The sequence below is a fragment of the Castor canadensis genome, chromosome 15, assembly GCF_047511655.1.
Source record: "Castor canadensis chromosome 15, mCasCan1.hap1v2, whole genome shotgun sequence".
Taxonomy (NCBI): Eukaryota; Metazoa; Chordata; class Mammalia; order Rodentia; family Castoridae; genus Castor; species Castor canadensis.
Window position 1 is genome coordinate 1,098,054 of NC_133400.1, and position 13,684 is coordinate 1,111,737.

Here is a 13,684-nt window from a genome sequence, read left to right on the forward strand (position 1 = left end):
CCCTGCAATGTGCCACCATCACCTCTAGTCTTTCCTGTCACTGTCTTCTGTCATGTCACTCTCTTTTTGTGAATTATTTGCAGAAGTAGGCTGTCACCTTCTGAGGAGAGCCCACTCATCCTGCTGACTCCTGCCCTGCCAGCGGGTGCTGTAATTTGAGCATGGCTTGGCCTCCAAGGGTTTAAGTGCTAAAAATATATGAAATTTACGTTTCAGTGTCTATAAAGCCATACTGGAACATAGCCACTCCCATTTATGTACACATGGTCTGTGGCTGCTGAAGACCTACTATGGCAGGGCTCAGCATTTTCAGACAACTGTATGATCCATGGGCTTGCACTGAAGGCACTGGCTGTCCTGTTCTAGCTCGAGCATTGGACACACCAGATCACGAGGTCTTTGGTCACAGAGTCCAAGCACTGGGCTTTTAGAGATCATGCAGTTCAGAGGCCTCATTTTTCAGGGCCAAACAGCAATACCAAAGCAGATCCAAAGAATCAGTGGGGGAAATGAGAGGTAAAAGAGGGGGTCTTGGGGTTATCCCCTAGGCACCCATCACGCACAGCAGAGGGGCTAGGTTGTGCACGCTCCCGCTCCACTCTTTCTCCCCTTCCTCCCAGAGTTACACCAGGCTCCGCTCCTGCCCTGCATCCTTTCATACTTCATTCCTTCTTAACCACAAGGACACTTGTCTGCTTTCAGCCATCTGCTTGGTCTCTCTGTGTGTCTTCAGCCCTGTCCTACGCTGTTGCACGCAAGTATGGAACCGTATACCTCCTGCAGGAAGCACTCATCTCTGTCTCTCCAATTGCCTGACTGGGGTTAGGGGGATCATCACAGTTGCCAGTTGCTCTGGAAAGACATTGGTCTCTGAAGACCTCCCGTGGTCAGGGACACAGGAAATTCATGAATAGACCCCACTTTCCTTTCATGTCACTTTCAGTCCTCTTCAGTCAGTGGAAAAGTCCATGGGAAACCCAGCTACACTCTGGTCCCCTCTCTTGAGCTCTGGTCCCCTTCACTAAGCTCTGGTTCCTCTGCCAGCCTGTCCAGGCCAACCTCCAAGTGCTCAGTCGTGGCTGGACTTCCCTTGTCTTCCCGGCATCTGAGGCAGGACTGGGCTCCAACAGCCTCATCTCTCATTTATCATCTCACGCACGTGTACTCCCATGCCCACCCGTGTACCTGAACACGTGACACTCAGCAGTGTTCCCAGATGCACAGTCCTTGCGTGGTCCCAGCCACATGTGGCTCAAGGAATGTCAGGCACCAGGGACCTCTGGCCTGGAGGTGACCCTGACCTCTGTGCCCCATTTCAGATGCTGCCTGATAAGGACATACAAAGACCATACTGTGTTGCTCCTGCCTCGGGCAGCACATTCTTGCCTCTCCCCCTAACACAGACACTCTGGGTAGTCATTCTCTAGACAGTCTCTGCTTGTCTGTGTTTATGCGTCCAACACCTCTACGGGGAACATGCTCCCTTTCTTCACAGGAGGAAACAGGCTTGCCTGACTCCGAGCAGATGTGTTCCATTATCTACCTTCGCTGCTCAGGTGTGGCCTGAGCATCACCATCCCTGGGCGCTGCTAGAATGTGGAAACCCAACTGTCCCACGCCACCTGAGTCAGAATCTGCTCTTTCACAAGATCTCGGATGACTTACCTGCGCACCGCAATGTGAAAACACCATCCCGCGCCTCCTTTCTCAAGGTAGGAAATTACCATCAACAAAGGAAAACCAAGGCAGACTGGGAGGAGCTCCATGCTTGCCACAGCGGGGTGCCTACTCTTCATCCTTGCTACTTAACTTCAAATTTCCAACTTGACCTTCCTTTCCCATGGCCCCACCATAATCTCCTTTAAGCATTTTGTGGTCAAATAAATCAGAACACTGTGTAGGTGTGCATTTAAAGTTCATGTTCTCTGGACAGCTCTTGCCTAGCATGCAAAATGCCCTGGATTCTATCCAAGCAGCCCCCAATAATAATAATAATAATAATAATAATAAATTAAACCAAAGTTCCCATTTTCTGGTTTAGCACCCAATCATGACCCAACACACATTAAGCCAACAATTGACTTGACAGAAAACTAAAAATGGGGGAGAAGTATTTATTTCATACCATTATTTAAGACAGGCCCTGAGAGTTATTTTGGACACACTGTAGGTTGGGTGTTCTCAGAGGTGTGGGGACCTGAGCTTTTTCTGCTGAGGAAGCAAGTCTCTGCCAGTGGCACACTGTCAGCTTGATTGCCCACACAGCTCAACTGTGAACACGATTTCTGCACCACGTCAGTGAAAATGAGCATTACTGATCAGGCCACATGCAGGGGTCGGAGGGGGAAGTACAGGTTGAGTGTCCCTCATCCAGCGTGCATGGTACCACAGGCTTCAGGATCCAGATTTTCGAAAACTTGCAAACACATAATGAGATATTTTAGGATGGGACCCAAGTCTAACCTGAAACTCCCCTAGGTGTCATATTTGTCTTATACACAGCCTGAAAATAATTCTATATGATATAAACAGAGAGAGGGGAGGGAGAGAGTTACTGAGGTTTAAACTCAGTTTGAATTCAGAGTTTCACCCTTGTAAAGCAGGCACTCTACTGCTTGAGTCACACCTCCAGTCCATTTTGCTCTGGTTACTGGGACTGCAGGTGTGAGCCACCAGCACCTGGCTGTATAGGATATTTTTAGTATGCCTGCGTTTGGACAGAAACCTGTCACATAAAGTCACGTAGGTGTGGAATTTTCCACTTGTGGTGTCCTGTCCGAGTTCAAAAACTTTCAGATTTTAAGTTGGGCATGATTGCACACACCTGTAATCCCAGCACTACAGAGTGTCCTGTCTCAATAAACCAAGAGCTGAAGATGTCACTCAGAGCACTTGCCTATCATGTATAAGACCCTAGGTTTGATCTCCAGCACTGCAAAAATCCTTTTCTGATGTTTGAGAATCTTGGATTTGATTTTTCAGATTAGGGATGCTTAACCTGTAGTAATTAATACTTGTTATCTAAAATTATATATATATATATGTATATATAAAATATATATATACATGTATATATAAAATATATATACATGTATATATATGCACGGAGATTGATGTCTGTCTGGAGCACTGGAAAAGAAGTCTTAGAGGCTTTCTGTGAAGCACAAAAGTGGTTGTAAGGGAAATAAAAATGAGCGCCATCTGAAATGCACGTGAGACACTATTTGTCGGCCATCAGACTGACAGGCGGTGGCAAAGGGGTGGCCGTTCACATCCTCATACTTGCAGAGAGAAGTCAACAATTATCCAACTTCCAGGAAGGGCAACTTGCCAGCAGCTTTGAAAATCACCCCAGGCACATGTGCAGACTCCACTTCCAGGAATCTGTCCTACAGAAATACATTTATCCAAAAGGCGTGAAAAAGGGCTGTTTATAGTATCAAAAATTGGTAACAGCCCAGGAGACAGGTTGAATAAATTACAGAATGTCTGAACAACAAAGGAGGAAGCTCTTTTGGTACTGAATTGGGATGACCTCCAAGAAACACATTAAGTGGAAAAGATGGGGGCGGGGGGAAAGCTATTTGTAGAGTGCATAAAAGATCGACGAAAAGACTGGCAAAGAATTGATAGCCCTGGTACTCCGCACAGAAGTGGATGGAGCCCAGAGGAGCAGAATTCCTATTGTTTATACTCTTGTATTTTCTGAAATGTGAGCCATTCCAAAGCTAAAAATAAAATTTTAAAGGGACGGAGGACATGGGAGGTTAGTGTCTAATGGGGGCCAGAGTTTGGAGATTAAAGTGGGGGGCTTTGAAAACGCCTGTCTCAGACGCAGTTCATCCATCCGCAGCTTCCCGACACCCCAGCAGCACCCCAGGATGCAGGCGCAGGAGACCCCAGCGCAGGGAAGCTGGAGGCCTAGGGTGTCCAGGCATCGAGAGGATCCGGGGCGAACTGGGGACCTCCAGCTGGACCGCGTCTCCTCGCTCAGCCTCGGCCCTACAGCTGCACAGCCAGCCCACGTGCGCCCGCCCTGAACGACCCTCTGTGGTCCTGAGCCCATCCCCGGACGGCGGCCGCCCCGCGCCTGCGCAGACATCGCCCCCGCGCACACTCGGCGCCTGCGCAGACGCCTCCAGCGCTGGCTCCATACCCGCAGGCAAACGGGGGCGGGCACAGTGTCGACGGTCCATCATCCGATCCCTCCCATTGGCTGAGAGATGGAGCGTGGGTTCGGTCCGCCGCTGATTGGACGGCGCGCAAGCAGGCGGGTCCGCGTAGGCCAATCGTGTGGCAGCGCGTGAGGCTGCGAAGCCTGGAGGGACAGAGCTAGGACCACTCGCGGCTTGTGGGTCTGGGGACGCGGAGGGACTTGGTCATGGCCTCCGAGAAGCCGCTGGTGGCCGTCACCTGCACGGCGCCAGTCAACATCGCGGTCATCAAATATTGTGAGTGCCACCTCCTGGGCTGGGGATGAGGATCGGGGAACCGGATGGGGGTGGCGAGGCCGGGCGCTGGTCCTGCCGTGGACTGGGCGCGCGCTCCCCGCCTGCGGCCTCCTGGGGCCCGGGCCGCACCTGCGGACGGGGAGACGGGTGTTCTCGCCGCTGGCGCCCGGCGCCTGGCCCTGTCCGCCATTCCTGAAGTTCTGGGGTTGGCATGGCTGCACCTGTGACAGTGACCCCGTCCCCTCCCCGTCCCCGGGGGACATCTGTAAATCCGGAGTGGACACACCCGGCAGCGCGCCGCAGCCCGCAGCCGCCCACTGCTGACCTCCCTCCGTGCTGTCATTTCGACGGTGACCTACGGTGGAATCACACGGCGTATGCATGTGGGCTTTGGCTCATTTCCTCCGTATGCAAGTTGGTGTAGCAAGAGCTCGTGGCCTTTTGTCACTGGGACACCCACACGTATCCAGCTTTGCACCCCCGAGCGCTGATGGGTGGGTTCCAGCTCAGGTCAATTACCAATAAGGCGGGTGACATGTTGGGGACAGGCCTTTATGTCCCCCTGCGGGGATGTAGGTGCATCCAGCAGTGCAGCTGCAGGGCCCCTGGGTTGCTCTTCACTCGTTGAGGGAACTGTCAAGCTGGCCCAGGAGTGGCCGGACCAGTTTTTGTTCTCACCCACAGTGCCTGTGTGAGCTGATTTCTCCACCTCCTCCCCTGCATTTGTTATCTCCTCTTCTCTGCACCCATTCGGACAGGTAGCTCTTTGTGTTTTTAGTTTGCATTTCCCTACTGGCCGACCCGTGGCCATCTTTTCTTGTGCCCTGTGTTGCCTATGGTGAAATGTCTCTGTGTCTTTTGTTCCCGGTCTACTAGAATCGTTCTCTGCCTGGAGAGTTTTGAGCATTCACTATGTATTTTAGACACAGTTCTTATTGGATATGTAGCTTGCAAATATTCTCTCCCGGTCTGTACTGTATATCATCTTTTTATCCTTCTACCAGAGAGCCTGTGTGGATTTTTTTTGTTTTCTTTTTTGGTGGGACTGGGGTTTGAACTCAGGGCTTCAAGCTGGCAAAGCAGGTGCTCTGTGGCTTGAGCCTCACTTCCAGTCCATTTTGGAGAGTCAGTGTTTTTTATTTTAGTGAAATTCAGTGTGTCAGTTTTCCTGTTTGTGGATCCTAGTTTGAAGTCAAATCTACATCCTGAGGATTTTTCTTTTCTTTTGTTTTTGAGTTGTATAGTTTTAAATTTTACACTTACATTTCTGATCCATTGTAGCTTCTTCTTTTTTTTTTTTTTTTTAATCACCCATGGTGTTCAGTTATTGCAGAACCATTTGGTGAAAGGCCATCCTTTCTCCATGCATGGTTTTTTTTTTTGGTGGCATTGGAGTTTGAACTCAGGCCTCATTTTTGCTAGGCAGGTGCTCTTATTGATTGAGCCACTCCACCAGCCCTTTTTTGTGATGGGTTTTTTCGAGATGGGGTCTTGTGGACTGTTTGCTCAGGGCTGGCTTTGAGCTGCAGTCCTTCTGATCTCTGCCTCCTGAGTAGCTAGGATTACAAGCATGAGCCATTGGTGCCTGGCAAGATGATTTATCACTACCTTTCAATCTGTGTCCATTCCTTTCTTCCACCACTCAGTCAAATAAGAGAGTAAGTGTTGACTTCTTGATAAAAGTATCCAGTCTTTCATTCTAAGTTGGATGTCAATGCCAGGGATTTATTTATTTTTTATTTAGGTGGTACTGGGGATTGACCTCAGGGCCTTGTGCTGCTAGGCAGGCTCTCTATCACTTGAGCTATGGCCTTCTGCCCTTACAGAAGCATTTTGAGCAAGGCTGCTTCAAAATCTTTGCCAGATAATCCCAAGGTCTCTGATGTCTCTGAGTTGGCATTTATTGATTGTCTTTGTCGTTCAGTTTGAGATCTTCCTTCTTGGTGAGCTGGTTTTTGGTGAAACCTAAGGGTTTTCTGTTATTTTCTAAGGCTCTGGCTTGTGTTTGAACATCACTCTGGTATGTGTATGAGGTGTCGCCTCATTGCTGCAGGGTAGAGGCAGAAGTTCAGGCTGTACTTACAGTGTGAGCATAGGCTTGTCACTGGGGGATGAGGGGGGGTGTCCTGGTGAGTTCCTGACCTGCCACCAGGCCTCCTCTGGCAACACTCAACAGGGCTGGGAGTACCACCTGTCACTCCAGGTGGGTGAAGCCCAGGCATCCCACTGAGCTGTGTATTCTCTCAGGGAGAGGGTTGGAGCACCCCATTCCAGCCTGGCACCGGTGGAGGTCACTGGAGCAAGACCTTGACAGGGTTTTCTGACCTGCTGGGCTTGCTTTACTGATCCTCTGGCTGGCTGTGTCTGTTGAGCAGGTTGGTTTCCCCAGCTGCAGGTCTAGGGCCTATGGGGCAGAAAGAAACCCAGGTAGCTCACCACCTGGCCATACCTGGATCCGAAGGTTCTGGGGTCTGCCTTCTCTTACCTGTGAGTGTTTCGGCTGGTTTTACATGTGACATCTGGGCTCTTAGTTGTACCATGGGCTGCACAGGGGAATAGACAGCTCCCCTGGCTTTGTGATTTGAAGGAGAGAAGAATGAAAGGTGTTCACACATGGGTGTCAGTCTGTTACCTCCTGCCTCAGGGGCCTCACACCAGCCCTGGATGGGCTTAGCAGGGAAAGAAAACCTTGGCGATCAGGCCTGTGAGTGCTCTTCAGGGAAAACTTTTCACCTGGCTTTCTGGGAGACCGATGGAGTTGCTGTGACACACAGGGAGCGGGAGTACTGGCCAGGAGTGGGCGATTTGAGCAGTGCTCAGGACTTGGGCTTTTCGGGGGACAGGCAGATTGATAACAAGGCCAAGAGCCACAGGGTAAGCTCAGCACCCAGAAGACACTCAATGTGAATTTGTGGAACAAGTGAAAAGATTAAACAGAAGCAGTGACACAGGAGACGGGCTGACCTCCATCTCTGCTCTGGGAATCAAGGCAGAGAGCAATCCCAGACAACTTCCTGAAGTGATGGCACAGCAGGAGGAGGAGGACTGAGATTGTGCAGTGAGCGAGCAGGATGGAGGCAGATGGGATGCAGGGGGTGTGGGGAGCGTCAGCAGGGAAGGTAGGCCTGGAGCCCCACTAGCCGGCCTTTGGCTATCCTTTCCAGGGGGCAAACGAGATGAGGAGCTGGTCCTGCCCATCAACTCCTCCCTGAGTGTCACTTTGCATCAGGACCAGGTGAGCGCATGCTGCCTTGGCCCTACCCAGTGGTTCCAGAGCTGTGGCCAACAGGTGGTCACTGTTCACCCTCAGTCCAGGGTGAGGTGGCTCCGTGTGGAGTCTCTGGCCAGCACAGTACCTTCCATCCCCTGGCGTTGGGACTGCGTGGTCTCCCCCACCCTACCCCACGCAAAGGCATTTCCAAAGCCCAGTGTGTGCCTCGATTTAGGAAGTGTCTGGGTTCTGCGTGGGAGGTGGGAGCCCGGCCCTGGGTGGTGAGCCTGCAGGTCTCTGTGGGCTTCCCAGCTGCCTGACCCAGGACTGGTTCAACCTCCCTGTCTCCTGCCTGGTGGGCAGCCCTGAGGGTCGTGGGCAGCAAAGGCCACCATGTCAGAATAGGGTGCCTGGTGGACGTCAGCCCCCACATTGGCCTCAGGGGTCCTGGGTTTTCCTTCCCAGTTAAAAACCACCACGACAGCTGCCATCAGCAAGGACTTCTCAGAGGACCGGATTTGGCTGAATGGCCGGGAGGAGGACATGGGGCAGCCACGCCTCCAGGCCTGCCTGAGGGAGAGTGAGTTGGGGTCCTGAGGTATCAGCTGTATCCTCCATGCCCTTGGTGGGGGCTGGGTGTTTAGGACGGGCTTCTGCCTCTTGGCCCCTCCTGCCATTGGCAGACCATGTGTCTGGGAGGCAGTGAGGGCCTAGGCTCTACTGGGGAGGAAGACCACAGGAGAAGTCTGGGGTCGAGGCCCAGTTTTTAGCTGTATCCCATCCTCTCCTGAACCCCGGGGTGGGTGAGATGCCAGGAGTTGGTGGGGTGGGTCTGCTCAGGGGCGGGACCACTCATTATCTGCCCTGCCCCACAGTCCGGCGCCTGGCCAGAAAGCGGAGGAACGCAGGAGACGGGGACTTGGTTCCCCTCAACCTCAACTACAGGGTGCATGTAGCCTCAGTGAATAACTTCCCCACGGCTGCAGGCCTGGCCTCCTCAGCAGCGGGCTATGCCTGCCTAGGTGGGTGCCCGCAGAGACCCCAGCATCCTGTGTCATGGCGTAGGGGTGTATTACACTCTGGCAGCATTTGGGGAGCCCAGCGTCAGGCTCTGCTGTCTGTCGAGTTCAGCCTCTTCCCAGAACACACATGAACACTGAAATCTCCCCCTTTGCTCTGTGTGAGGGTCTCCAGGTACAGACAGGTACTGCCTCCAATCGGCTTATGCTACAAGAAGGTGATTACTTAGTTCACCTAATTGAGAATTCCAGGTGTGCAGCTGGCCTCAGGCACAGCTGGATCCATGCTCTGCACCCATTACTGGGGATTGAAATCTTGGTCTGCTTTCCTCTGCCTGGGCCATTCTCCAGCACACCCTCCCCATCAGGGATCTGGGGATGAGCTTGGTCGCCCTCATCCCTTAGCTGCAGGGATGATGGTCATGGGCCCAACTGGGCTCCCGTGCGCATCCTGACCATCCTCTGTGGTAAGGGTTGCCCCCCGGAAACTGGGGACTTGGTGCGGCTCCAATGCTGTAAGCCTCTCAGACCACCTCTCCTCCCTCCCAGCGCTGGCAGCCCCCCCCAGCAGACACGTTTCCCCAGGCCTCTGTGCCTTGGTCCCCGTTCCAGGTGACCTTCTGAACTCTTTCCCAACACACATGGCCAGACTTGGACTTGTGCGCAGCTCCTCAGAGACATTTCTCCAACTGAGTTTGCGTTTCCAGGGTGGCACTGGTGGAGGAATGACCTAAGCTGTGGATGCTGACCTTGGTGCTGTGCACCCCTTCTGCCCTCTCAGAACCCTGTTTCCTGTGCAGTGGGGAGGAGGGGGCTGGTGCACTCCCAGCAGAGCGTGCTGAGCTGTGCTGAGTTGTGCTGAGTGTGGACTGCACCTTTCCTTATGCACTCCCCCTCCCCCCGCAGCGTATACCCTGGCCCAGGTCTATGGGGTTGAGGGTAACCTCTCTGAAGTAGCACGCCGTGGGTCGGGCAGTGCCTGCAGGAGCCTGTATGGGGGCTTCGTGGAGTGGCAGATGGGGGAGCAGACAGATGGCAAGGACAGCATTGCCCGGCAGGTGGCCCCCGAGGTGCACTGGCCCCAACTCCGAGTCCTCGTCCTTGTGGTGAGCAGGCTGGGACATGGAGCCAACAGGGTGGCTTTCTGTCAGCAGTTAGAGCCAGGGTTCAGAATGGAGAGACAGTGTCTAGTCCAGGCTTCATTAGGCTTCTTGGCCGGCAGGAAGCAGACCTGAGGCTGAGCAGGTGGAATGGGTCCTGCACAGCAGGACTACCGCCTCTTCTGTGATGTGCATCTGGCCAGTCAGACCTCGACTCTGCTCTGGCCAGGAGCCCCCCAAGTCAGAGACCATGACTCCTCCCCTAGCTGCCGTGACCAGGAGAGGGCAAGGCCTAGTGTTAGGACTGGGGGTTGGATGGGGCTCCCCTGCAGCCTGGGTCTAGCACTGTCTCGTGTTAAGGTGAGTGCTGAGAAGAAGCTGACGGGCAGCACAGTGGGCATGCAGACCAGCGTGGAGACCAGCGCCCTACTCAAGGTAAGGCCAGTGCCAGGGAGGGGCAGCCCCGGGGGGCCCTGCACCTGCAGCCACCTGTCAAGCTCTGCCCTCATCCTCTTGCCAAGCCATCTGTGCTCACACCTGGAGGCAGAGCCCAGGGCTCCACACAGCCTCTGACTCAGCAGCCATGCTGCGGTGAGAGTGCCGGGGTCCCCTTGGCAAACAGCCATGCCTTTGCAGTTCCGGGCTGAGTCGGTGGTGCCAGCACGCATGAGGGAGATGGCACGCTGCATCCAGGAGCGGGACTTCCATGGCTTTGCCCAGCTGACCATGAAGGACAGCAACCAGTTCCACGCCACCTGCCTTGACACCTTCCCGCCCATCTCATACCTCAATGATATCTCCAGACGCATCATTCAGCTGGTGCACCACTTCAATGCCCACTATGGACAGACGAAGGTGACAGGGCAGAGGAAGGGGACAGGACCACAGAGGGCATTGGCCTGAGCCCTGCCACTCAAACCCAAGGGTGTGGTTTAGGCCTGAGCTCCATACAGACCCTGTGTACCCTGCAGGCACCACAAGACATGGTCCCCCCACTGCACACAGAGCGTAGACAGGATCAGTTTGTTCCTGGTTTTGTTTCTTGGTCAGAACATTGGTTGCATAACCCCTTGGTAACAGGTTCACTGCCCCTTCTGAGTTGTTGGCAGAAGTGACTTGGGCCAGGTGCTCAGTGACACTGCTGGCTCTGGTTTGGCTCTAAGGGGCTTCCTTGGCTCTGGGAGACTGGGGTTCCCTGGCAGATGGAAGGTTGAGCTGGGGATGCTGTGGGTTCCAGGTGGCATACACATTTGATGCGGGCCCCAATGCTGTGATCTTCACCTTGGATGACACTGTGGCTGAGTTCGTGGCAGCCGTGAGACACAGCTTCCCCCCTGCAGCAAATGGAGACAAGTGAGTGTGGGTCCCCTTCCCGTCCTCCTTGGGAAACAGTGCCTGGACTGTCCTGCCAGGATAGATGGCAGGATGCACTGAGCCCAGGGTTCCTGACTGCAGGCCATCCCCATGTGGGGATGACAGTGTAATGTGTCACCATTGCACTTTCCTGGTAAGTCACATAGGTGGCATGTGTGTGTGTGATGCCCAAATCTCCCTCCTCCTAAGAATCAGTGTCCCCTGCAGCTCAGGGACCCTTTGTGTCCTTACTCTACCAAATGATGGGGTTTCATTAGGAAATACACCATGCATTCTGAAGAGTACCTTAAATATCTGAGATTGTACAGAAAAGAATGCAAACAAAGTCCTCATTTGCTTCTTAATGACACAAGTTAGAGCTTGTTCAGGTGGTCCATGCCTGGGTACAGGTATATTTGGGATGGGATCAGAATCTGCCTGACCTACTACTAGTAGTAATCTCCTGCCCACCTCCCTGGCCTCTGGCGGGCCAAAGCTGTCTCTGTCTCTGTGGAGCCGCCTGTGCTGGGTACGCCACACACTTGGAGTCATACCAGCCTTGTTTTGCCCCAGGTTTCTGAAGGGGCTGCAGGTGACACCTGCCCCTCTCTCTGATGAGCTGAAAGCTGCGCTGGCTTGGGAGCCCATCCCTGGCGGTGTCCAGTACATCATTGTCACTCAGGTGAGGCCAGGTGCACAGCAACAGCTCTTCCTGGTGGAGGAGCCCTGCTCAGCCCATGGGCCCAGCTCCCTTCATCCCACTGTGTCTCAGGCAGGAAGCAGTGCTAACAACAGCAATGGTACAAGAGTGGCAGAAGGCTACCTTTCAGTTTCAGAGCAATACATAAACAGCCTCGGCTTCTTTTGCTCATAAGTGGACATTTATGGGTGACTTACTGTGTGGGGCTGAGGGCGTGGGCAGGGCTAGGAATGTGAAGATCAGTCAGACTCAGGCCTGTGGGCAGACAGACAGACAGGTGGAAGGTGGCCCTCAAGAGAATCGGTAGCTCCTAGGAGGGTGATGGGGGTCTCTGGGACAAGAGCAGCACAGCCTCTGCCCTCAGGGCCACCCCCCATGAGCAGGCCAGGATTCCTGCATCCTGTCCCAACCCTGCTCAGCCTAAGCATAGTGGTCATACCTGCCTGAGCCACAGTCCCTGCTGGCCACACCAGGCTCTGTGCTCAGGGCTGTTCCCATGGCCCTGTGGCCTGCTGGGCACCCCAGTCCTGGTTGGCCAGGACAGCTCAGCCTAGATAAGCTGGGCATGGGTTTCAGCACCCAGTTAGTTTAGGGGTTACCAGGAAGGAAAGGGGGCACACCCCATCACCCCTGCCTGTCCTATTGAACACTCCCTGGCCCCTCCAAGATGGAGCAGCACATAGGGCTGCAGCTGCCGCCTAGTGGCCTAACAATGACTTCTCTACCCTCAGGTGGGGCCGGGGCCTCAAGTCCTGAACGACCCTAATGCTCATCTCCTGGGCTCAGATGGCCTGCCAAAGGGTGCCGCTTGATCAGCTCCACATTGGACCCCACCCCACCTGGAGAGGGGCTTGCTCACTGGGACTACAGAGCTGGTGTGACGGTGGCTGTGCTTGTGGGGACCAGCCTGGTGATGCACTGTGGCCCAGACACAGCTGGGCAAGTGGAGTAGCCACCTGCAGCGCCCAGGCAGTCAGGGGAAGATCCCCCTGCCAAGTGCCTCTCCAGCACTTTGCAAGATGAGAATCAGGGCCCAGCCATCTGCTGAAGGGCTGCTGGCCCGAGCTCTGGCCAAGCTCACCGGGGAGTCGCCATCCCACTGACTGAGTGGGTGCTACGCGGGCCTCAGGAAACCTGCCACGTTCTTGGAGGATGCTGGCTGCAGACGGGGCCTCTGCCGAGACTTGAGCTAACCCTGTACTCAGGTCATGGGTGTGGACGGGATGCTTCTTTATGAAAAGACCAGTGACCCTCCTAGTGAGGAGAAGGGACTGTGGGCCCAGCGGAGGTGGGGGTACATTGTAGGAGCTGGAACCTGGTGTTCCACGGGAATAAACCACTATTGCCAGTTGCTTGCTTCTGCACTTTTTTGCTCCCTAAGCCAGTGTCTGGGGTTTTGGGCTCAGTCCCTGCCTGCCCATGCTGTTGGCAGCAGGCAGTGCTCACCAAGAGGGCAGGACCAGGTTGCTTTCTTCCTCAACCTCCCCTTGAGTTCCACCCTGGCATGGAGGCCGAGAGAGGCAGGATTGCAAGTGACTCTTCCCCTCAGCAGGCAGAGAGGCAGAACCTGAAGCAGATCTCACCTGAGATGAGCTCCCTTTTCCTAACTGGTGCATTGGTACCTATGTCCTCTATGACCACCTCTGCCTTCCTGTCTTCACACCCATGCCACTGCTGCTGCCAGCGTGAGGCCAGGGGCAGAGAAAGGGGTCCACAGAGGGAAGTTGGCTGACCCTGCCTTCTGGGTTTTCGCAGCCTTGCACATCCTGTCCCGCCCTTGTGCTGGTCATGTGAGATCTCGAAGGAGGCGGGCAGTGGGAGCAGGCCACACCTGCAGCAGCCTCAGGAGC

At 54.3% G+C, this 13,684-nt stretch overlaps 1 protein-coding gene across 1 annotated transcript; it reads left to right on the forward strand.

Annotated features, from left to right (window-relative positions):
* Positions 1–4,295: 4,295 nt before the first annotated feature.
* On the forward strand, positions 4,296–13,185 carry Mvd (mevalonate diphosphate decarboxylase). The gene is made up of 10 exons (XM_020173541.2): positions 4,296–4,451; positions 7,616–7,686; positions 8,128–8,242; positions 8,538–8,684; positions 9,588–9,787; positions 10,142–10,216; positions 10,418–10,636; positions 11,019–11,134; positions 11,708–11,816; positions 12,566–13,185. Exons 1-10 carry the CDS (start codon positions 4,382–4,384, stop codon positions 12,644–12,646), a joined length of 1,203 nt encoding a protein of 400 aa, XP_020029130.1. The 5' UTR covers positions 4,296–4,381; the 3' UTR covers positions 12,647–13,185.
* The last annotated feature ends 499 nt before the right edge of the window (positions 13,186–13,684 follow it).